Here is a 23,843-nt window from a genome sequence, read left to right on the forward strand (position 1 = left end):
AGACATGACCCATGTTGTGCAGTAAAACACAGTGACAGCACGGTATACAAACCAAATAACGTTTATTTGCAGTCACAATGCTGACACTATAATATGTAGCAGACATCCACACAATTCAACCAAACTACCGATCCAACACACACTCACATCAGAGAACCAAGGTACCGATCCAACACACACACTCACTTTAGGGAACCAAAACAATAAACCAGGAAGTCAAATCAACATTGTTAGAGATGAGCTAGTCGTCACAAACAGTTAGCAGCAACACCTGTAGAGTAGCACAAGTTGCTAATGAACTCTGAACCCACATCTCCTCTTTAATACACAGTTCTGTCTTTTTCTTACCAATTTCCCTGTAATACACAGCTCTCTGTTCTACCAAAGGTTGCATTCTTCTTTAGTTTCTCAATTAGAAATAAACTATCCTTCAGGGAGCTCGAAAACGAGAGCTGAACGTTCTAGAATGTCCTGGAAGGTTCTGTCTGGAGCACACCGCTCCTTTACAGCACCACGAGAGGCCGCGCGCACACACACACACACACACACACACACACACACTCCAGAGATAGACTGCAGCCACACTCCTTTCTGTTATAAGATCTGTGACCCCTACACACTAGCTAGCATGCTGAGACACTTCACTCTCCCCTAACCCAACCGACTCCCCTGAGGTTAGTGTCAGCTCCAACTAGCCTACCAGAGGGTAAAGTGGAGCATGACCTTAACCCAAACCTACTCCCATAACCCTGCCCCACACCTAACCAATTCTATTTGAACAAGCAATTATTTTCTAGGCAAAATGTCTAAGGGCTAAAGGTGGTGTCTTGGGGATAAAGGGGGTGTCTAGGGGGTAAAGGTGGTGTCTAGGAGCTTTGGACAGTGCATAGAGTGTAAAGGAGGTGTCTAGGGGCTAAAGGAGGTGTCTAGGGGCAGTGCCTAGGGAGTAACAGTGGTGGGTATTTACATCACTCAAATCAGAGGGCCAGAGGAAAATGTGCAAAATGGACAGTTTCTCACTCTCTTTGTCTCTACCCCATCATAGCTCTAGTGCGCTCTACTTTCTTGCTCCTCTCATCCCCTGTAGAAAGTTTTTCCCCCACACACAGACAGACGGGTGCACTGACTCACTACACTGTAAAAAGTTCAATCACACGTTTCTCAATTTGTGTTTTAAATTCAATCAATATAAACATTGTTCAAAATGTTATGAAAAAAAATGTACACTTGATTTGTTGTGTTTCTATACAAGGCAGGCAGAAGCAGAGAACTACATTTACCGGCTTCTCCCTTTTCACCTTCATCCCCCCACTCATCCTCCCCCTCAGATTCACTCCCTCCAAAGTGTGTAGAGATATCCTCCCTCCCTCCATCCTCATCCTCCACTTCCCCCTCTCCTCCCAGAGAGTAGCAGGGTGACCTCTACAGACTGGCTTTAAAATAGATCTGTATATTTATATAGGCTTCTATAAAAAGGAGGGTGGAACCACAAGGGAGAGGAAGAGGGGGGAGAGATGAGAGGAAGGGGGGTGAGAAGAGGAGTGGAGAGGAAGAGGGGGCGAGAGGAGACGTGGAAGGAGTTGAGTTTTGGGAAGCTGCTCTGTGTGGAGCAGGTGTGCGTGTGTGGAATGTCAGCTCATCATGTCATTGGTGTTGACTCCGTATGAAGAGTTTTTCATGCTGTCATTCACCTCCCTCCGGAACACCGAGAGGTTCTGGGTGAACCTGCACAGATGAATATACACACAGTTAAAAAACACACAAAGTGAGCGCACACACAGTCAATGGAATTGTGTGTACCTGTCTCTGTTCTTGGTTAGCAGGTTGCGTTCTATCCCCTCCATCAGGTTCTCAAAGCAGAGATGCATGGCCTGCTGCTTTTCTGGAGGCTGGCTGTTCACAATGCTGTTCCTCAGGTCTGCAAAATACTACACACACAAAAGCGCACAAAAAAATAATGTTCTCTGATCGGCAAAATACTGCAGGAATGGAGACACACAGGACGAGGCTGGTGTTTGTTTTTTTATTTTATTTTTTTTAGCCAGGATAGTCCACTCAGCAACAATTGCCACGTCTTCCAGGGAATGGTTGGATAATGGGTGTGTGGTTGTGTACCTGTACCTTCTCATTGAGCAGGATGAGGCCCAGTAGAGGTCTGGACATGGACCACTGGTTCCTGCAGTCCTCAAAGATGATGATGTTCAACACTGTGGACAGCATCTGTAGGACAAACACACAGAATGATTAGTGAGTGTGTGTGAGAGTGCGTGAGATCAGTGTGTGTGTTTGGGGTGTGTGTACCTGTTGGATCATCTCTGGGTGTTGCTGCATGATGTGTAGGAAGCGTTCGTCTGTTGCCATAGCAACAGGACGTTTCTTAGTGGAGCGAGACAGCTAAACAGAAACAATACATTATCATCAATATATGTACATACATGTATAAGATGATATGAATAGATTACAGATGAACAGAGGGAGAGGTTACCTGTTTGAACAGGTAGGTGGCGATATGGTCCAGACTGGAACAACACCCAGTACACACCATAGTATCTACAACACACGTTAGTCATTTTAAAATAAATTCTAAATATAGTCTGTTTATTTAGTGTCCTATCATGATGGAACAGTCCACAACCCTATACAGCCACCAGAGACCCATACACTAAGGAGAAGTCCTTATCTGTTTTATGGGCCTACTGTAAGTAGCCTATACGCAGCCAAAATAGAAAGATAAATGCAGTCAGACCTTCTAGAGCAGCACCGCCCCCTCAAGATTCTGAGCCTGCCTGGCAGGATTGGTCCTTCAAAGCCAGAGCCCCCTGATGGGTGAGCATAATATACAAAGAATTTCTCAAAGCTGCTAATGAGTACCTTGATGACCTTGTACCTAGTTGTGGGGATTCCGGTGGGGTGCCCCCACCCAGGTCATCAAGTAAAACATTTAAAAAAAAAAAAATGTATGTGTTGATAGGGGACAGAATGCAGTCGGACCATCAAATAATTGGCACATACATTACCCAATCAGACAGGTCTTTTACATGGACGATACATTGGAGATAATATAAGACAACTACTGGAAATAATAGAATACTATGAAATATCAGGGAAACCAGGCCTGGTTTTCATAGCGGACTTTGAAAAAGCTTTTGAGAAAGTACGACTGGAGTTTATATATAATTGCCCAGAATATTTCAAATTTGGAGAATCTCCTATAAAAATGGGTTAGTTATGTATAGTAGCCCTAGGTGTAAAATAGTAAATAATGGCTACTTCTCAGAAATTATTAATCCGTCAAGAGAAGTAAAACAACTCTGTCCACTATCGGCATATCTATTTATTATGGCCATCGAAATGTTAGCTATTAAAACCAGATCCAACAATAATATCAAGGGATTAGAAATCCAGGGTTTAAAAACAAAAAGGTGTCATTGTACACCAATGATTCACGTTTTCTTTTAAATCCACTATTTGGATGCCTCCACAGCCTAATAGAGGATCAAGATACTTTTCTAACCTCTCTGGATTACAACCAAAGTTTGATAAGTGTACTATATTATGTATTGGGTCACAAAAAAATACAACTTTTACATTACTGTGCAGTTTACCAATAAAATGGTCTGATGGTGATGTGTACATACTCAGTATACATATCCAAAATAAATAAATGATCTCAGTACAATACATTTTAATAGAAAGTTAGCAAAAATAGTTAAGATCTTGCTGCCATGGAAAGGAAAATAAATACCTGTCTATTTGTAGAATACTCACGCTGATTAACTCTTTAGTCATATCACATATTACCTATTTGCGTATGGTTTTGCCTACACCTAGCGACCTGTTTTTTAAATTATATGAGCAAAACATATTCCATTGTATTTAGAATGGCAAGCCACACAACATTAAACAGGCTTATTTATATAACGAATATTAATTTGGAGGGCAAAAATGACTAAATACTAAAGCATCAAACCGCTCACTAAAGGGTGTCAGTCATACAAAAGTTAAACTTAAATTCCAACTGGTTCCCTAGCAGATTAGTAAGAATGTCTCACGCCATGTTCAAGAACAACCTTTTTCCCTTTATTCAGATTACAACCTCTCACTCAAGTTATTTGAAAATGAAATCTCCAAAACATCGCTATTTTTAAAACAAGCCATAGAAAGTTGGTTGTAATTTCAGTTTAATCCATCAGAAAAGACAGAACAAATAATACAACAAATATTGTGGTTAAACTCAAATATACTAATTCACAAAAAAGTATAAATCTTTGTAAATTATATCATAAATAGGACTAGTGGAGTTGTCAAACATGCAGCTAACAAAAATATATGGAAATGTCTGCTCTACCCAAATTTGCAGCATTACTGCAAAAATGGAAGAGGCAAGCGGAAGGGGGAAAAAGTAAGGAACTTGTCTGTCGGCTCTGCATTAAAGACCAACATTGGTTAAAGAAAATGGTGATGAATAACTTTTTTATTTTAAGTATACCAGTTTCATTTAAGGACAAAGAAATTGACAGCTGTGCCATATAGATTGAAAAATAGTTAAGAGATTCCGATGTACCGATTACATGGCACATGGTTTATGAACTGATACGCAAAAAAACACCAGATTCAAAACCTAAAATTATTCTAATTAATATTATACAAAATTCTTGAAACCAATAGAATGTTATATACAGTACCAGTCAAAAGTCTGGACACACCTACTGATTCCAGGGTTTTTCTTTATTAGTACTATTTTCTACATTGTAGAATAATAGAAGACATCAAAACTATGAAATAACACATATAGAAAGAATCATGTAGTAACCAAAGTGTTAAATCTAAATATATTTATATTTCAGATTCCTCAAAGTAGCCACCCTTTGCCTTGGAGGACAGCTGATTATACCTAACACATACAATTATCTATAAGGTTTCTCAGTCGAGCAGTAAATTTCAAACAAATTCAACTTCAGCAGGACAATAACCTAAAACACAAAGCCAAATCTACACTGGAGTTGCTTACCAAGATGATATTAAATGTTCCCGAATGGCCTAGTAACAGCTTTGACTTAAATCAGCTTGACAATCTAATGGCGAGGCCTGAAAATGGTTGTCTGGTAATGATCAACCAACTAAAAAGAGATGGAAGAATTTTAAAATAATAAAAATGTGATAATACTGTACAATCCAGGTGTGTAAAGCTCTTAAGAGACTTACCCAGAAAGACTCACAGCTGTAATCGCTGCCAAATGTGATTCTAGCAGGTATGAACTCAGGGGGTTGAATCTAATCAAGATATATCAGCATTTTACTTTTTATAAATTCTTTGTAGATGTCAAAGTCGAAGAAAAATTCTAACATGAATGCTGTGTGTAGATCGTTGATGAAAAATTACAATTAAATACGTTTTAATCTCACTTTGTAACAACAAAAGTCAAGGGGTGTGAACATTTTCTGAAGTCACTGTATATATTCCCACCCGGTGCAGTGGTATACTGTATATGTACCATTACCCGGTGCGGTGTGTGTATGTACAGCTGAAGTTGGAAGTTTACATACACCTCAGCCAAATGCATTTAAACTTGGTATTTAACTATTCCTGACATTATATCCTAGTAAAAATTCCCTGTCTTAGGTCAGTTAGGATCACCACTTTATTTTTAGAATGTGAAATGTCAGAATAATAGTAGAGAGAATTATTTATTTCAGCTTTTATTTCTTTCATCACATTCCCAGTGGGTCAGAAGTTTACATACACTCAATTAGTATTTGGTAGCATTGCCTTTAAGTTGTTTAACTTGGGTCAAACGTTTGGGTAGCCTTCCACAAGCTTCCCACAATAAGTTAGGTGAATGTTGGCCCATTCCTCCTGACAGAGCTGGTGTAACTGAGTCAGGTTTGTAGGCCTCCTTGCTCGCACATGCTTTTTCAGTTCTGCCCACAGATTTTCTATGGGATTGAGGTCAGGGCTTTGTGATGGCCACTCCTATACCTGGACTTTGTTGTCCTTAAGCCATTTTGTATACTTGGGGTCATTGTCCATTTGGAAGACCCATTTGCGACAAAGTTTGAACTTCCTGACTGATGTCTTGAGATGTTTCATCCACATAATTTTCATCCCTCATGATGCCATCTATTTTGTAAAGTGCACCAGTCCCTCCTACAGCAAAGCACCCCCACAACATGATGCTGCCACCCCGATGCTTCACGGTAGGGATGGTGTTTTTCGGCTTGCAAGCCTCCCCCTTTTTCCTCCAAACATAACGATGGTCATTATGACCAAACAGTTCTATTTTCCTTTCATCAGACCAGAGGACATTTCTCCAAAAAGTATGATCTTTGTCCCCATGTTCAGTTGCAAACCGTCGTCTGGCTTTTTTATGGAGGTTTTGGAGCAGTGGCATCTCCTTGCTGAACGGCCTTTCAGGTTATGTTGATATAGGACTTGTTTTACTGAGGATGTAGATACTTTTGTACCTTTTTCCTCCAGCATCTTCACAAGGTCCTTTGCTGTTGTTCTGGGATTGATTTGCACTTTTCGCACCAAAGTACGTTCATCTCTAGGAGACAGAATGTATCTCCTTCTTGAGCGGTATGACGGCTGCGTGGTCCCATGGTATTTATACTTGCGTACTATTGTTTGTACAGCTGAACGTGGTACCTTCAGGCATTTGGAAATTGCTCCCAAGGATGAACCAGGTCTTGGCTGATTTCTTTAGATTTTCCCATGATGTCAAGCAAAGAGGCTTGACATCATGAAGGTAGGTCTTGAAATATATCCACAGGTACAACTCCAATTGACTCAAGTTATGTCAATTATCCTATCAGAAGCTTCTAAAGCCATGCGATCATTTTCTGGAATTTTCTAAGCTGTTTAAAGGCAGTCAACTTAGTGTATGTAAACTTCTGACCCACTAGAATTGTGATACAGTGAATTACAAGTGAAATAATAAACTATTGTTAATAAACAATTGTTGGAAAAATGACTTGTGTCATGCACAAAGTAGATGTCCTAACCGACTTGCCAAAACTATAGTTTGTTAACAAGAAATTTGTGGAGTGGTTGAAAAACAAGTTTTAATGACTCCAACCTAAGTGTATGTAAACTCCCGACTTCAACTGTATATACATTACCCAGTGCAGTGGTATACTGTGAATGTATCATTTCCCGGTGCAGTGTGTGAATGTATCATTTCCCGGTGCAGTGTGTGAATGTATCATTTCCCGGTGCAGTGTGTGAATGTATCATTTCCCGGTGCAGTGTGTGAATGTATCATTTCCCGGTGCAGTGTGTGTATGTATCATTATACTGTGAATGTATCATTTCCCAGTACAGTGTGTGAATGTATCATTTCCCGGTGCAGTGTGTGAATGTATCATTTCCCGGTGCAGTGTGTGTATGTATCATTTCCCGGTGCAGTGTGTGTATGTATCATTACCCAGTGCAGTGGTATACTGTGAATGTATCATTTCCCGGTGCAGTGTGAATGTATCATTTCCCAGTACAGTGTGTGAATGTATCATTTCCCGGTGCAGTGTGTGAATGTATCATTTCCCGGTGCAGTGTGTGAATGTATCATTTCCCGGTGCAGTGTGTGAATGTATCATTTCCCGGTGCAGTGTGTGAATGTATCATTTCCCGGTGCAGTGTGTGAATGTATCATTTCCCGGTGCAGTGTGTGAATGTATCATTTCCCGGTGCAGTGTGTGAATGTATCATTTCCCGGTGCAGTGTGTGAATGTATCATTTCCCGGTGCAGTGTGTGAATGTATCATTTCCCGGTGCAGTGTGTGAATGTATCATTTCCCGGTGCAGTGTGTGAATGTATCATTTCCCGGTGCAGTGTGTGAATGTATCATTTCCCGGTGCAGTGTGTGAATGTATCATTTCCCGGTGCAGTGTGTGAATGTAATGTAGTGTGTGAATTATCATTTCCCGGTGCAGTGTGTGAATGTATCATTTCCCGGTGCAGTGTGTGAATGTATCATTTCCCGGTGCAGTGTGTGTATGTATCATTTCCCGGTGCAGTGTGTGAATGTATCATTTCCCGGTGCAGTGTGTGAATGTATCATTTCCCGGTGCAGTGTGTGAATGTATCATTTCCCAGTACAGTGTGTGAATGTATCATTTCCCGGTGCAGTGTGTGAATGTATCATTTCCCGGTGCAGTGTGTGAATGTATCATTTCCCGGTGCAGTGTGTGTATGTATCATTTCCCGGTGCAGTGTGTGAATGTATCATTTCCCGGTGCAGTGTGTGAATGTATCATTTCCCGGTGCAGTGTGTGTATGTATCATTTCCCAGTGCAGTGTGTGTATGTATATACATTACCCAGTGCAGTGAGTCCCTCGGAGATAGATGACAGTATGTACATGACGACATGCGGCTCTAGAGAAGCAATGAAGTTCATGTGATCCTGAGTCAACACCTCCAACAGACTGTAGAACGACTGGCTCAACTTGGGATAGTCCTGGAGTGAGGAGGGAGAAATAGAAGGGGGGAGGGAGAAAGAAGGAGATTAAGTGTGCTGAATGCCATTGTCAGATATATTTAGAATGTTCAGGGAAGTACTTCGTTGTGAGGGATGGAGAGGAGTGTGTGTACCAGCAGGTCGCTGTGTGGTATGGACAGCAGCAGTTTGATGAAGGTCTGTAGCGCGTTGTCCAGTGCGTCATCTCCATAGAGACGGAACACCCCGAAGTTGACATAGTTCCCAGAGAGCACAGCCTTGAGCATGGAGAAACACACACTGACACCCTTCAGCTTCACACTGTACATCTGGTCCTTAGGCACCTCCCCAATGGTCAGGATACGGTTACCTGGAGAAGGGGAGAGGGAGAACCAAGGAAATTAATATATAAAAAAAAATGTGGCTGACCAACCAATTACAATTCTCCAGTGACTGCACAGCAACTGTGACAATAGGACACTTGAGTGTAGTACCATAGGTGGTGATCATCTTGCTGGTTTCTCTGAACAGCAGGATTCCGTTGGGTGATGACACGTCAAATTGTAACCTCTGTGACCTGGAAACACAGACACAGAGTTAAGGATTCATATTTTCCTCAAATTTACCAATTTTCCATCCTGATAAAATTGCAAGCCTTTCCCAGGTATCCCGAGATCTGTCCAACCAGAAATGCTATCTAAAAGCATTTAATACCAGCAAGTGTGGAACGGCTATAATTCTATCACTATAAATTGAGAAACACTTGCAGGTATCTAACGGTTTCTTGTTGTATTTGTTGTAATGGAATCAACTCAAAAGTTCTCTCAAAGTCGTCACACTATTTTGTTTATGTAAGCTATAGTTAACGTAGGCCTAAGAAAAATTGTTTGCTTGACTAATAAAATGATTATTATTATTATTATAGCTAGTGAAAATGGGTCGTTTTACCGTTGACTGAAAGATGACACCCAGCTTGTTGGCTCTCTCCTCTCCCCTTGCAGAGCAGCTGTCTGGCTATCAGGGGAATTTGGAAAGATTATGGCTGTTTTTACTATGAAAACTCACTTATGTGGTGACTGTTTGTTTAGCGCAGCATTGGGTATTTTCCCTGTGACAGACAAACAAACGGTGTAGAATCCGCACCATGGACAGCTGCCGATCAATTTCATGTGAATCTGACCTTCTAGTCAAGCCAGTGCCCTTGCTTTTGTTAGTTTAACAATTTGGAACAATATTGCGAATGTCAATTTCCTTGAGCAATTTTGCAGACGCAATGTATTAGGTGTTTTGTTAGCAGTGAGCAGCCGTAGTTTATATTTTGGATCCTCTGTTGGGCAACACAGCTGAAGTTTGGGAAGTAATTTGAATGAACAAGAGAGGAGTAGACTGTAGAGGAGAAACCTGGGACGGAAATGACTGCGTGGAGAAGTCGTGTGTAGCAGTGTAAATAATAGAAGCCATGTAGACGTTTTCTATTGGGGACTAGCCTAAATAATGCAGCTTTCTAGCGTTGCATATTTTCTGTTTTTGCATTAGTGCGGTATAGAAATGTTATATTATTGTTCGAGATACATTTTTTTTTTAAGTATCTTGGTAATCAGGAAGGCACTTGGTTCAGGAATTTGGTGTTAATCCCTACAAAAGGGTTAGAAGTCAGGGGTTAGAGGCCGAGGGAGAAGTGTCAGGGTTCTGACTGTATGCATGTTTATGTACCTGTTGTGGACTAGCTCGGCCATGAGCTTTAGGACAGGAGTGGTGCATGCTGGTACGTGGTACCAGAGCTCTATAGCTCTCTGCAGGATGGGCATGTAGGCTGGGTAGCTGGGGGAGGGGTTAAGAACAACACTGTGCGCCAATGAGACTTCAAGTGAAGGACAACACTACTTGCAATTCACAACTCTACAGTGATTTCCTAATCTATGACACAGTCATATCTCTTCTACACAACGATTTCTGTCTGAACATTCTTTAACCTTTCAATCTCCTAAGCAGGCCCCTGGTCTGTAAAGGTCAGGGGTCAGTAAAGGATACATCCAGTCGAAGAGCATCATAAAGCTGGTCTTGGCGTTGAAGGCAAAGGCGATACCTCTCAGGTCTCTGACCAGTCCTACCAACGTCCTCTTCGCCTCCTGCTCGTTGAATGTGTTGGTGCTGAACATCTGAGCCACTGTTTCAAACGCTGCCGTTAGGGGAAGCATGAATTGTTCAAACTGGTCCTCATCCTCACCTACACACACAAGATGAAAACAAGGTTAAAGTAGGGCTGGGACGATACCAGTATCATGGCAAGGGTTACAACACACAAAGTGGATTTAATTTCTTTAGGAAAACAGCCCTAATGTTGGAAACAAACATCATTATCTTGTCATCCAGAGTCGCATTGATACATTTTTCCAAGCTATAGCACACAATATTTTACATGCAACAGGTTTTTAAAGGACCAATGAGTTTGGTATGCTTCGTGTTTTCATTTTTGCCATGGAAAAAATATGATACTGGTATCATCATAGCCCTAGGTGAAAAAATGAAAAGTTTGTAATCATCCAAATAAGATCATTACTGATAATCGTGTAGATGTGTGTGTGTGTGTGTGTGTGTGTGTGTGTGTGTGTGTGTGTGTGTGTGTCTACCTAGGTCGACCATCAGCAGGCGTCCCAGTGCAGTGTAGAACGTGGTGCGACACCTCATGTCGCTGAGGTTTGATTGGTTGTTCACGCCCAGGAAGGAGAAGTGCTCGCTCTGACATCATTGGAGAAAGGATAAGGGCATTATGGGAAAAGAACTGGATGAAAAAGCATACATTGAGATTCAGGAGGTTAGTGGTCAGGGTGAGAGATCAAAGGTCAGGGTACTTACTGTGTGGTTGTTCAGCATGAACTGAACAGCGCTGAGTTTCACCAACTTCCTCACACTGCTGTACGTACACACACACACACCGTCAAAGAGACAACACAGGAGCTGGAATATAACAGAATACCAAATACACCCCCCCCTTCTCTCTCACACACACACGCGCAAAAGGATATCCTATAGAGAGGTCATTGAGTAACTGAAGTGTCTTGGAAGTGATTGGTTCACACTGGCCCCAGTACTTCAGGTTGGTGATGCTGCAATCACAAATGGTATTAATCAGTGGTTAGTTCATAGAACCAGCAGTAGTACTAACACAGGAAGTGTTGAAACTCACATTTTTCCAATGAAGACGCTGAGTACCATGGTCTCATCATTCAGCCCCAGAACCTCTGACAGCCGCCGGTACAGCTGTGACACACACAGACACACACCATTAACCATTGGAAGATCCCCCCGAGAGAGAGCAACTACACAGTAGGACAACTATGATATAATCACAAACAGTAACAGCTGCCAGCAGCGTAGCACTAGTCATCTCCACAGGGTTAAAGACAAACACACACCAATCAGCTCTGCTCTCATCTCCCGAACGTGGCTGTAGATTCCGCCAAAACCTGAGCTCTGAGGTAAAGTAGTGTGTGAGGAAGAGAGTGAGTGAGATCAAGAGAGTCTGTGTGATAGTGTTAAGTTGAGCAGAGCTGAGGATGGCTGAGGGGGGTTAGGGTAGCGGGTGTCATAGGGGAATGTGTATCTCCTGCAGGTCTGGGGTGTTATTTATTCTGACACCTCAGACTCATACGGTCTATCTCACACATACACAACCTGAAATGAGACATTCCAGAACCTTCATCATATGAATTATTCTAGAACTCCTCCCACCTACAAACCTCACAATAACTATTCTAGAACTCCTCCCGCCTCCACACCACTTTATATGAATTATTCTAGAACTCCTCCCGCCTACAAACCTCCTCATAATAACTATTCTAGAACTCCTCCCGCCTCCACACCACTTTATATTCATTATTCTCGAACTCCTCCAGCCTACAAACCTCCTCATAATAACTATTCTAGAACTCCTCCCGCCTCCACACCACTTTATATTCATTATTCTAGAACTCCTCCCGCCTACAAACCTCCTCATAATAACTATTCCAGAACTCCTCCCGCCTCCACACCACTTTATATTCATTATTCTAGTACTCCCCTGCCTCCACCCCACTTTATATTAATTATTCTAGTACTCCCCTGCCTCCACCCCACTTTATATTCATTATTCTAGTACTCCCCTGCCTCCACCCCACTTTATATTAATTATTCTAGTACTCCCCTGCCTCCACCCCACTTTATATTCATTATTCTAGTACTCCCCTGCCTCCACCCCACTTTATATTAATTATTCTAGTACTCCCCTGCCTCCACCCCACTTCCATGGAGAATTATCTGGTTAGCGATGATTCCGCCTACATTATTCACCATGTTAACAGTAAAACTGACCATGTCACTAAGAAGGGATAGGGGAGGATAACTTTAAGACCAAACCAAACAGACACGTTGGGGGAGGGCTGCTCTCGACTGTCACCACTTATCTGGGCTGTTCACATTTCGCAGCCTCTGCCCAGCACAAATAAAGCACACTCAGTCAGTCAGTCCAAGGCTGTGTGTCAACACACCCACAGACAGAAGAGCTACTAGTTAAAATATAACATAACTCCCACTAGTTACAGGCAGAGAACGGAATGGAGAGAGATGGAGTCAGTCATGAGAGGAAGGAAGAGAGCATAGCCTTGCTATTGAGAAAGGCCACCGTAGGCAGACCTGGCTCTCAAGAGAAGATAGGCTTTGTGCACACAAAATGAGGTGGAAACTGAGCTGCACTTCCTAACCTCCTGCCAAATGTATGACCATATTAGAGACACATATTTCCCTCAGATTACACAGACCCAAAGAATTAGAAAAAAATCAAACACCATGGTAAATACAACCTATATTTATGTTAATTTATTTTCTCTTTTGTACTTTTAACTATTTGCACATCATTACAACATTACATAGCCATAATATGACATTTGAAATGTCTCTATTCCTTTGGAACTTTTGTGAGTGTAATGTTTACTGTTCATTTTGTATTGTTTATTTAACTTTTGTCTACTATCTATTTCACTTGCTTTGGCAATGTAAACATGTTTCTCATGCCAATAAAGCCCTTTGGATTGAGATATTAACAGAGTTAGTCTTGCTAAGAGAGGAATAGAGAGTGAGAGAAAGAGAGACAGCTAGTCATGCTTAGAGAGGAACGGAGAGAGAGAGATAGCTGTGGATCTAAACAAGACAGTATGACATGTGGACTCATCAACAATAAATCATGTTTTATGTTTCAGACGTCACTCTCTGTGTGTGTGTGTGCGGTAAAAGTATTTACCTTGGAGGACTTTTGCACCTGGTCTCCGATGTAAATTTTCCTGAACTGTTCAAAGAAGCTGAGCATGGCCAACTCCAACCGCTCGTTACCCGCCTGGGCCAGCCGCGAATCTGTTAGGTTCATCAACTGGAGCACTCTGACACACACACACACACACACACACACACACACACACACACACACACACACACACACACACACACAATTGACTCAGCATCAGGGCCCTATATTTCTGTTATTACGGTCCTCTCCCCCTGTTAGAAGTGCACCTGCGCAGAAGTTTTAGTCTCTGTTGGACCGGGCCAGAGTGTAATACAGCGATGATATTGTGAAGTAAACTGCTAAACTGGAACCTAGTTGTGTCATTTGGAGATCACATTGGTTTCAGAAGATGGCTAATAAATACAAATGTGCCACTTCGCGTCGACGAGAAGAGGTCGTATGAGAGTTGGAAAAATGTACTTGGAATCTGGACACGGGTTACCAATCTGGACAAGAAAAGGCAAGCACTTGCAATGGTATTATTGCTTTGCGGAAGAGCAAGACATACAGCACTGGAAATATTTGCAGAGGATTTGACCCAGGATGACAGAATGGGAACTTTGATCAGAACACTGGATTGTGTGTTTCTTAAAGAGCAAAAAAAAACTGTGCCTACGAGGCGTATTTGAGCGGAGACATTTCAGTTGCAATGGCGGGCTACGTAATTGATTTTGAACATGGGTACTAGAGGTCAACCGATTTATCGGCACAGCCGATTAGTTAGGGCAGATTTCAAGTTTTCATAACAAATCGGTAATCGGCCCTTTTTGGATCCCGATTTTTGCCGATTACATTGGAATCCACGAGGAAACTGCGTAGCAGGCTGACCACCTGTTACGCAAGTGCAGTGTCAAAAGGACCTTGTGGCTGCAAGGAGCCATGGTAAGTTGCTAGCTAGCATTAAACTTATCTTCACAAGTTAACCTAGTAATATCAACAACCATGTGTAGTTACCTAGCTTTTCCTGCGTTGCATAAAATCAATACGGTGCCTGTTAATTGATCATGGAATTACAGCCTACTTCAACTTCAACAAACGGCTGATGATTTCACAAAAGCGCATTCGCGAAAAAAAGCACAATCGTTGCACAAATGTACCAAACCATAAACATCAATGCCTTTCTTAAAATCAATACACAGAAGTATATATTTTTTTACCTGCATATTTAGTTCAAATAAATGCATATTAGCAGGCAATATTAACTAGGGAAATAGTGTCACTTCTCCTGCGTTCAGTGCAAGCAGAGTCAGGGTTTATGCAGCAGTTTGGGCCGCCTGGCTCGTTGCAAACTGTTTGAAGACCATTTCTTCCTAACAAAGACCGCAATTCATTTGCCAAAATGTTACATAATTATGACATAACATTGAAGGTTGTGCGATGTAACAGCAATATTTAGACTTAGGGCTGCCACCCGTTCTATAAAATACGGAACGGTTCCGTATTTCACTGAAAAAAATACAAGTTTTGTCATATTAAAGCCGAAAGGCTCGTATTTCTGCGTGTTTATTATAATCAAGTCTATGATTTGATATTTGATAGAGCAGTCTGGCTGAGCAGTGGTAGGCAGCAGCAGGCTCATAAGCATTCATTCAAACAGTACATTGCTGCGTTTGCCAGCAGCTCTTAACAATGCTTGATTCACAGTGCTGTTTATGACTTCAAGCCTATCAACTCCCGAGATTAGGCCAGTAATACTAAAGTGCCAATAAGAACATCCAATAGTCAAAGGTATATGAAATACAAACTGTATAGAGAGAAATAGTTATTATAAGAATTATAACTACAACCTAAAACTTCTTAACTGGGAATATTGAAGACTCGTGTTAAAAGGAACCACCAGCTTTCATATGTTCTCAGGTTCTGAGCAAGGATCTTAAACGCTTTTTTTTTTTTTTACATGGCACATCTTGCACTTTTACTTTCTTCTCCAACACTGTTTTAGCATTATTTAAACCAAATTTAACATGTTAGATTATTTATTTATTAAATTAAAATAAGTGTTCATTGTTCATTCAGTATTGTTGCAAATGTCATTACTACAAATAAATAAAATGTAAAAAATGTAAAAAATAAAAGGATTGGCTTTTTCTGGTCCTCCAATAATCGGTATCGGTCCTGGCCTAGAAAAATCATAATCGGTCGACCTCTAATCAGCATTTGTGGTTTCGATTACAGGTTCAAAATGGCCAGAAACAAATAACTTTCTTCTGAAACCTGAAAGACCGGTCAGCAAGGAAGAAGCCACTGCTCCAAAACCGCCATAAAAAAGCCAGACTACGGTTGGCAACTGCACATGGGGACAAAGATCATATTTTTTGTAGAAATGTCCTCTGGTCTGATGAAGGAAAAATAGAACTGTTTGGCCATAATGACCATCGTAATGTTTGGAGGAAAAGGGGGAGGCTTGCAAGCCGAAGAAAACCATCCCAACCGTGAAGCACAGGGGTGGCAGCATCATGTTGTGGGGGGTGCTTTGCTGCAGGAGGGACTGATGCACTTCACAAAATAGATGGCATCATGAGGCATGAAAATTATGTGGATGCAACATCTCAAGAAATCAGTCAGGAAGTTAAAGCTTGGTCGCAAATGGAAGCCCACAAACCTGACTCTGTTACACCAGCTCTGTCAGGAGGAATGGGCCAACATTCACCCAACTTATTGTGGGAAGCTTGTGGAAGGCTACACGAAACATTTGACCCAAGTTCAACAATTTAAAGGCAATGCTACCAAATAGGAATTGAGTGTATGTAAACTTCTGACCCACTAGGAATGTGATGAAAGAAATAAAAGCTTAAATAAATCACTCTACTATTACTCTGACATTTCACATTCTTAAAATGAAGTGGTGATCCTAACTGACCTAAGACTGGGAATTTTTTACTAGGATTAAATGTCAGGAATTGTGAAAAACGGAGTTTAAATGTATTTAGCTATGGTATATGTAAACTTCCGACTTCAACTGTATATAAATAATGTATTTAATTTATTTTTTGCAAACATTTCTAAAAACTGTTTTCACTTTGTCATTATGGGGTATTGTGTGTTGAATTCTCTCATCAATGTAATACATTATAAACTTATTCTAAAATGTAACAAAATGTGGAAAAGTGAAGTGGTCTGAATACTTTCCAAATGCCCTGTATGGCAGACATTAGAGATATGGAAAAACATACTTGTGCTTTGTTATACCTAGGGTTTGGGTACCTCAAAAACTAAAGCCCTTTTTGAGGATTGGCCACTAGCCTAATAGGTAGTGGTATTGGTTAGGGTGAGGTTACTTGTGTGTGGACTTACCGACAGACTAGTTCTCCGTCCATGGCGTCTTGTTCATCTGTAGAGGCGAAGGACACTCTTCCTCCAATGACCGCCCCGATTATATACACCAACCATGTTAACCTCCCTATAGATATAGAAATATAATTATATAAACCAACTATAACAACCTCCCTGGTAACAAAAACATGTTGTTAAAACCTATATTTTGCCGTACTTCATTAATTGATTGAGAGGGAAAGAGACGTACCCTCCTGGACAGTGATGTCGATGGTACTAGAGTTGGTAGACTGCAGTAGTTCCTGGTAGGTCTGTGCTGATTGGTCGAAGAGCTGGACCAATAGGGCACAGGTCTTCTCGTATTCACAGCGACCGATGGTGGAGAGCTGGTCTAACTGCTGCTGGACTAACCCTGCGTCATCTAGAGGGTCCTCTAACCCATCCCTTCACAGACGTGAAAATGATTTCAATGTTTCAGAATTGAACTGTGAGAGTGTGTGTGTCTGTGTGTGTTACCTGAGTATGATGCAGACAGACTCGAGGCGTGAGGTGATGTAGGCCTTGGTGACTTCAGGTGTGTATGTCTCTAGCAGGTGAGGCTCGGTGGCTTTAACGTAAGGGACAGACGCTGCCAGGCGCTGCCACAGGCTCAACAGGTAGTGAACAGAGTTAGGGGCAAACTCCCAGTGCTGCAACACACATAATATAAAAAAGTTATCAGAAAATTGTCATTGTTATCTAAGTAAGGAGAACAAGGTTTTCGGCAGAACGTTAACATCTAACAAGATCATTGAGAGGTATAGAAGGGCAGATTTAAGAAGGACTATTTATGAAATGTCTGTTTACCAAGAGACGCACCAATCTGCCTTCAGGGTCTTACACACACAGACGGACACACATAGTACCTGTAGACTGGTGACAGTGAAGTTGGCTATAAGCCTGATGACTTCTGGGTAGTTTTCTACTTTGACCAGCTCTCCCAGCTGGTAGTTACTTTTCAGTCGCGCCAACAGACGACAAAACTCATGGTAGTTGTTAGGGTCTGAGAGGCTCTGGAAGACAAAGATAGCATTGTTAGTTACTTGTAGCATAAAACGTGTTACCATATAAAATATGATTTCACCCAAAATAAAGGGAGGACCAAATTTGAAGGAATAACAGAATTTAAGAGTCTTATAACATGTAATAGTGTGTGTGTTACCTGTGGGTTCTCTAGTATCCTCTTGACTCCATCCACCAGGTGAGAGAGGAACTTGGCTCGCTCTGCGTTGTTGAACAGAGACCTCCTCACTGATGCTATCTGGACTAGACACGACAACACCTACACACACACAGAGCATTAAACACTACACCCTTCCTGTACTGAAGTGAACATACAAGCCACACACTCACACACTCTGCTTTACTCACCAACGGGGAGAGGGAGGGAGGGATGGAATGATACAAATCAAAAAAGAGCTGGAGAGTGGAGGAATCCAAAAACGCTGAGAGAAAGAGAGAGACAGATTAGGTTAGTACACAGTAATAGGTAGTGTTGGGATTAGTTACTTGAAAAAGAAATAGAAGTTACTTTACAATATTACTTTGTTTGGAAAGTAATGTGTTCTACTACTTTGAGTTACTTTCATTAAAAAACTCTCACCAGTTGTTTGAATATCGGAGGGACCAAAGCGAACCGGGTGCGCTCTACCAAAGACAGGCTACTTATTAACTCAGGTTTGATCACTCGAGTCTCCTTTCATCTGTGGCGATGCTTTCCTGTGCTAGTCTACAAGTGCTGCACCATCATATGAGCTGCTTAATTAGCCATATGTACTGTAAGCCAAACATTTGTACAGATTTCCTATCTTTTCATTCAAAATCTTTCTCTTGAGCCACCAGTTCTGATTATAGACCGCACGTACACTGACAGATGTATAGAGGGCACACTCGCCACTAGATGGGAAAACCTTCTATAGGCTTTGCTATCCCAGAAACGATAAATGGCAAGGATCAGATGTGCTCCCTCAATACTTTACTACATTTCTTCAGCCTTTCTCCGTTCGCTCGAGAATTAAATGAGGAAATAAGTCGAGATCAGATCATGGAAAACACGCAGCCGGTAGAGATATGACTCTGAAAACAACGCTTGCCATTTGAAAAAGTAACATGTTACTTTGCTCCGCTACTCATAAAAGGAATCTGATTACGTAACGCATTACCCCCAACACCAGTAATAGGTGACGCAGTACTGATATTTCACAGAATTGACAGAATGTGTTACCTGATCTCCAGGAAGTGGGGATCTGAACAGTGCAGAGGTCATCAGAGGACTCGTCTGTAGACGTTCCGATGAAGTCATAGTTCAGACAGTTGTGACTGAGCTTCAGTAGCTGCATCAGTAGACCATGCTGACTCTCATCATTCAGGTTGAGGTTCTTACCCGACGCCTAGACACACACACATTAAGTTCACAAGAACGACTGGAAATGGATGTCAATAGGTATGTCAACACATGAATACAATCCCTCTCACACACACAAACCTGTTTGAGGAGATTGCAAGACAGGGTGAATATGTCAAAGAGGGACGAGTCTCTGAACGATGACGCAATCTTCCTGTGTTTGGTCAGAGGATGGCTGGTATCTGCCTGTACACACAACATCAAACACATATTTAACACACACAACAACACAACCACCACTTCAGATTAGAGGGGAGAAGGGGAAGTAAGAGGAGAGGAGGGAGATGTGGAGGAGAGGAAAGAGAGGTAGAGTACCTGGTTGATCTCATTGGTCAGTTGGGATAGGATGGTGACTCCTATGATACAATGTTCTACACTGTCCTGCTGACAGACAGACAAAGAAAGGTAGATTTGATCAGTTCACTACCTACTTCAAGAAAACAAATTATATTGGCTACACACACACACGTTTGTACCTGTAGGAAGCGTGTGACGTCTGCGATGACGTTTCTGAAGACATAGTCGTCTTTCTGACAGTCGAACCAGCCAAGCTTGGTAATCCTGAAACACACACACACAAAAACACATAGCTTGATGATCCTGGAGGAGACAAAAACAAGGGAGAGAATCACTCACATGGAGGAGAGAGGGATGAAGAGAGGAGGAGAGAGGAGCGGAGAGAGGTTTACCTGGAGTACAGCTGGATCAGAGCCTGGGTAACAAACTCTGCCAACTTCGGCCGCGTCGCCAGATAGTTCAGTACATAGTTCCCTGCATGCATGCACACACGCGCACACACACACACAAACACATTAGCCTTATGGACTAACTTGTACAGCATGAATATAGACTGGTGGGATGTGTGTGAGTGAGTCTTACGGATATCGATGCGCTGCTCCAAGGGAAGAGGGTTGTTGGTGCGCGAAACCAGTTTAGACAGACAGGTAGCTGCAAGAAGTTGAGAGTAGGAAGACTGGAGAGAGGGAGAGAGAGAGAAAGAGAGGAAGATGGGAATACAAGCATAGACAGAGATAGAGACAACACATCAGCTGAGCTAAAAAAGCAAGTCATACAGTAAACATTGTCAGTCATTTTATATTTGAATCATTTAGCAGACGCTCTTATCCAGAGCTACTTACAGGAGCAGTTAGGGTTAAGTGCCTTGCTCTAGGGCACATCAAACGATTTTTCACCTAGTCGGCTCAGGGATTCGAACCAGCGACCTTTCGGTTAATGGCCCAAAGCTTTCAACTGCTAGGCTTCCTGCCACCCTTTTTTATCAGGTAATATGGTAAATATCAACAGCATATTGATATAATGTCAGTGTGTGTGTGTACTACTCACGCTGCCTCTCTCCAGTAGTAGCTGACACTTGCTGAGACAGTCGGGGCTGTTAGTGAACTCCACCAGAGCTTTCTCTGCTTGCAACCTCACCCCAGTCTCTGTTGTCTCGTACAGCTGCTTACACAGGATCTCTAGCTGGGCTAGGCTCTACTCACACATACAGGAGAGAGAGACCTAAGTGAGTAGAGCAGCAAAAAACATCCCTCATCAACAGCCAAGATACAGCTGTAGACAGTTGTATTGGGCTGTGAGCAATCAGTATGGCACAACGTTCTAGAGTGTTCAGACAGAAATAAGACTATAGCCTATTTCGTAAAATAGACCTGCCTCATGCAATTTTTTTTTAAAGACAAGAAAGTTTACCAAAATAAACATTCAGTAGCACCCTATTGAACATGACCCTTGTTAGATAGAAACACCGGGGCTGAACACCTGCCAGACAAAAACCGACGTAGTGGCTATAGGGCAGTGGAGGCTGTATGGAAACCACGTGTTTCATACCATTCCATTGACTCCATTCAGCCATTATTATGAGCCGTCCTCCCCTAGGCAGCCTTTACAGCTTTAGGGAGTGGGTGGGACCGGAAACCACACAGATAGTTAACTTACCCCAATACACAACACTAACATAATAAGGTTTAACTAACTCACAAACTAAATCCATCCAGCTAACGGACACTAAATCCACCAGTAACAATGCAGCAGACTATTCACCTCAGCTAGCATTACTAACACCATTGTTGTAAAGAACTACATAACCACTCATGCATGCACACCCCAGCTAGCCTGACCAACATCATATTGTTTAAAGGACAAGTCAGCAGAATCCCGGAGCCAGTCTGATGCTAGCTACTGATATAGTACGGGATGTACTAGTCTAGGGAGTGCGTTGGACGGCACATGGCTAGGGAGAAGAGGACTGCTAGACATAGATAAGAGCTCAATACCCCAACACTGCTGCTGCTGATCCTGACTCAGTGTGCCCCACACACACACCTACTAATATTACTACTAGAACAGTCCTGGTGCTGTGCAGTACACCTGACTAAAGATTTGGGTGGGCTAGCTAGCTAGATCATCATGTCATGCTGATGGTTCCTGAGAACATTGGCAAGAACGAATGTTCTGGGCAGACCAGCACAGAATGTGTGTGTCTGGAGCCTGTTGTGTGTGTGCCGTACTGTCCATGATGACTTTGCAATAACAGACAGTTACGTCACACGGTCAGGCACCCTGACCAGGAAGCGCTGCCTCAGTGCGCGTACATCTGTAGTTATTATTAATAAACTAAATATCTAACTGGCTCTCTCATCACCAGCCTGCTGAGCGAACTTAAAAAAATTAAAAATACTGACACCAAGCATCTCTAAAATAATGTATATAATGCACAGAATTAGCCACCTGGGTGGGGTGAAGGCTTCATTTAATCAACTTAGCAAAATAACAATTAGCCAGCTACCTACTCACATCAGCAGACGCCGACACTTTCAGTGCCAAGTTGCTATAAACACAAACAGTAACGTTAGTTACAGAAAGCTTGAGGCAGATATAGTTACTGTTAATCTATCGTCTGCTTGATATGACAGTTAGCTGCAAGTGCTAGCTAGTCAACAGTAGCTAGCTAATGTCAGTCAGTTGTACAAAAATGTGCACATGTGACAGCCAGCATCCCAGCTAAAAGCTATCTTACTTTAGCACATTGGCTGGAAAGACGAAGCTAGTTGTTTGGCAAAATTAATTGTCAGCTGATTAGCTAGCTAATGGTAGCTATAACCCTCAGATAGAATGATACCTAGTTATAAATGTGTTATGCTCCATGCCAGATAACGTTATCTAGTTAACTTGCTAGGTGTGTCCGTTTCGGAGTGGCACATTCTTGTTTTCGTTGCAAAATATGCACGGTGGGGTATAATAAGTATAATAACGACAACACCGTCCAAGAGCCAGGTTCCAAGCTAACTACATGTCAGCTCACACAAAAAAAACTAAGAGGGTCGCGCGGGAGAATGTCGTGTTGCTATACCTGTAAGTTAGCAAGAGCTAACCTGGCGTGGTAAAATTACAAATAGCGGTGCATTTGAAAGGTCTGATCAAGCAAGCAAAGCATAATCAATAATTACATTTGACATTAGACCGTATTTCGTTCAGGACGCGAATGATGAAGTATGAGAGTTGCTAACCAATTAATTAGTGCTAGCTAGTTAGCTACTGTCAACTAACTGGCTTGCATTTTCCCCATCCTCTCCTAGCTAACAGACAGGCCGACAAAAATTTAACATATATGTTAAAGGTGTTCTTTACTTCGTATAAAAGGCATGAGATAAAACATAATGACAATGTGGATAGCTGCTACAATCAATACATTCGCCCAGTAGAAACAGTCCTAGCTAGTTAGCAGTTAGCCATGTTTCATAAACACCAATGTTTTGTTTTCGGTCCGCATCTTTAAACGGCGAAAGCTACACGATGACAGGCCACAAGTCAACACTGCAGCTCGCATCCTAGCTACACATATCGCACATAACCTGTACCATGACCGCTTTATGGATGCATTCACTCTCTATATATCAAATAACGCATCGAAATATATATTACAGCTCATTCAAAGGCTTATTGAGGATTGATATATTACAAAAACATATAGCTGTGGTTACCTGCACATGATCCGCCATTTTGCTCCATTCATGCTCCTCTCTCACTCCCATTGAACTATCTCACTCCCCCTGACAAAGTGAATGAGCGCAGATTTTCACATTCAGAAAGCATTTACGCTCGCGCAATCGCTGGAAATCCCTTTAGAACCCCGTTCAATTTCACATAATAAAAAGTGCGTAAAATAAAATACCTCTCATATAAAGCAAATCCGCTCTTTGTTTACATGGCTCTTAAAGGGAAACTGCTTAATTTTGCTAGTTTATGTTCTGGAATGGGTTTAATAACGGATTATCCATTATATTGACCAGATACTCAAGGGGCCGCTCTAACAATGTAAATAATTGTATTAACACACGGAAGGCAGTCGGGACCAT

The 23,843-nt window shown here is 41.9% G+C and overlaps 1 protein-coding gene across 7 annotated transcripts; it reads right to left on the reverse strand.

The window, feature by feature from the left end:
• Positions 1-45: 45 nt before the first annotated feature.
• Positions 46-23,843, reverse strand: LOC118391467 (exportin-7). Of its 7 annotated transcripts, XM_052458189.1 has the most exons (31): positions 23,660-23,843; positions 23,469-23,537; positions 20,815-20,961; positions 20,350-20,443; positions 20,160-20,241; positions 19,947-20,031; positions 19,786-19,854; positions 19,552-19,656; positions 19,291-19,456; positions 18,438-18,511; positions 18,229-18,348; positions 17,933-18,079; positions 17,544-17,716; positions 17,278-17,471; positions 17,049-17,154; positions 13,713-13,848; positions 11,625-11,698; positions 11,464-11,544; positions 11,294-11,357; positions 11,068-11,176; positions 10,469-10,664; positions 10,151-10,258; positions 9,386-9,451; positions 8,932-9,014; positions 8,593-8,807; positions 8,320-8,458; positions 2,486-2,550; positions 2,302-2,394; positions 2,122-2,220; positions 1,801-1,928; positions 46-1,725 (listed from the first exon to the last, which is right to left on the reverse strand). In XM_052458189.1, the coding sequence occupies exons 2-31, from the start codon at positions 23,517-23,519 to the stop codon at positions 1,632-1,634; spliced, it is 3,363 nt and encodes a 1,120-aa protein (XP_052314149.1). In that variant the 5' UTR covers positions 23,520-23,537; positions 23,660-23,843; the 3' UTR covers positions 46-1,631. The 7 variants fall into 7 exon arrangements, with proteins under 7 accessions (XP_052314149.1, XP_035638787.1, XP_052314150.1 ...); XM_035782894.2 differs by lacking the exon at positions 23,660-23,843 and having other exon boundaries at positions 23,469-23,638; XM_052458190.1 differs by lacking the exon at positions 23,660-23,843 and having other exon boundaries at positions 19,786-19,851; positions 23,469-23,637.

Source organism: Oncorhynchus keta, chromosome 12 (genome assembly GCF_023373465.1).
Source record: "Oncorhynchus keta strain PuntledgeMale-10-30-2019 chromosome 12, Oket_V2, whole genome shotgun sequence".
Taxonomy (NCBI): Eukaryota; Metazoa; Chordata; class Actinopteri; order Salmoniformes; family Salmonidae; genus Oncorhynchus; species Oncorhynchus keta.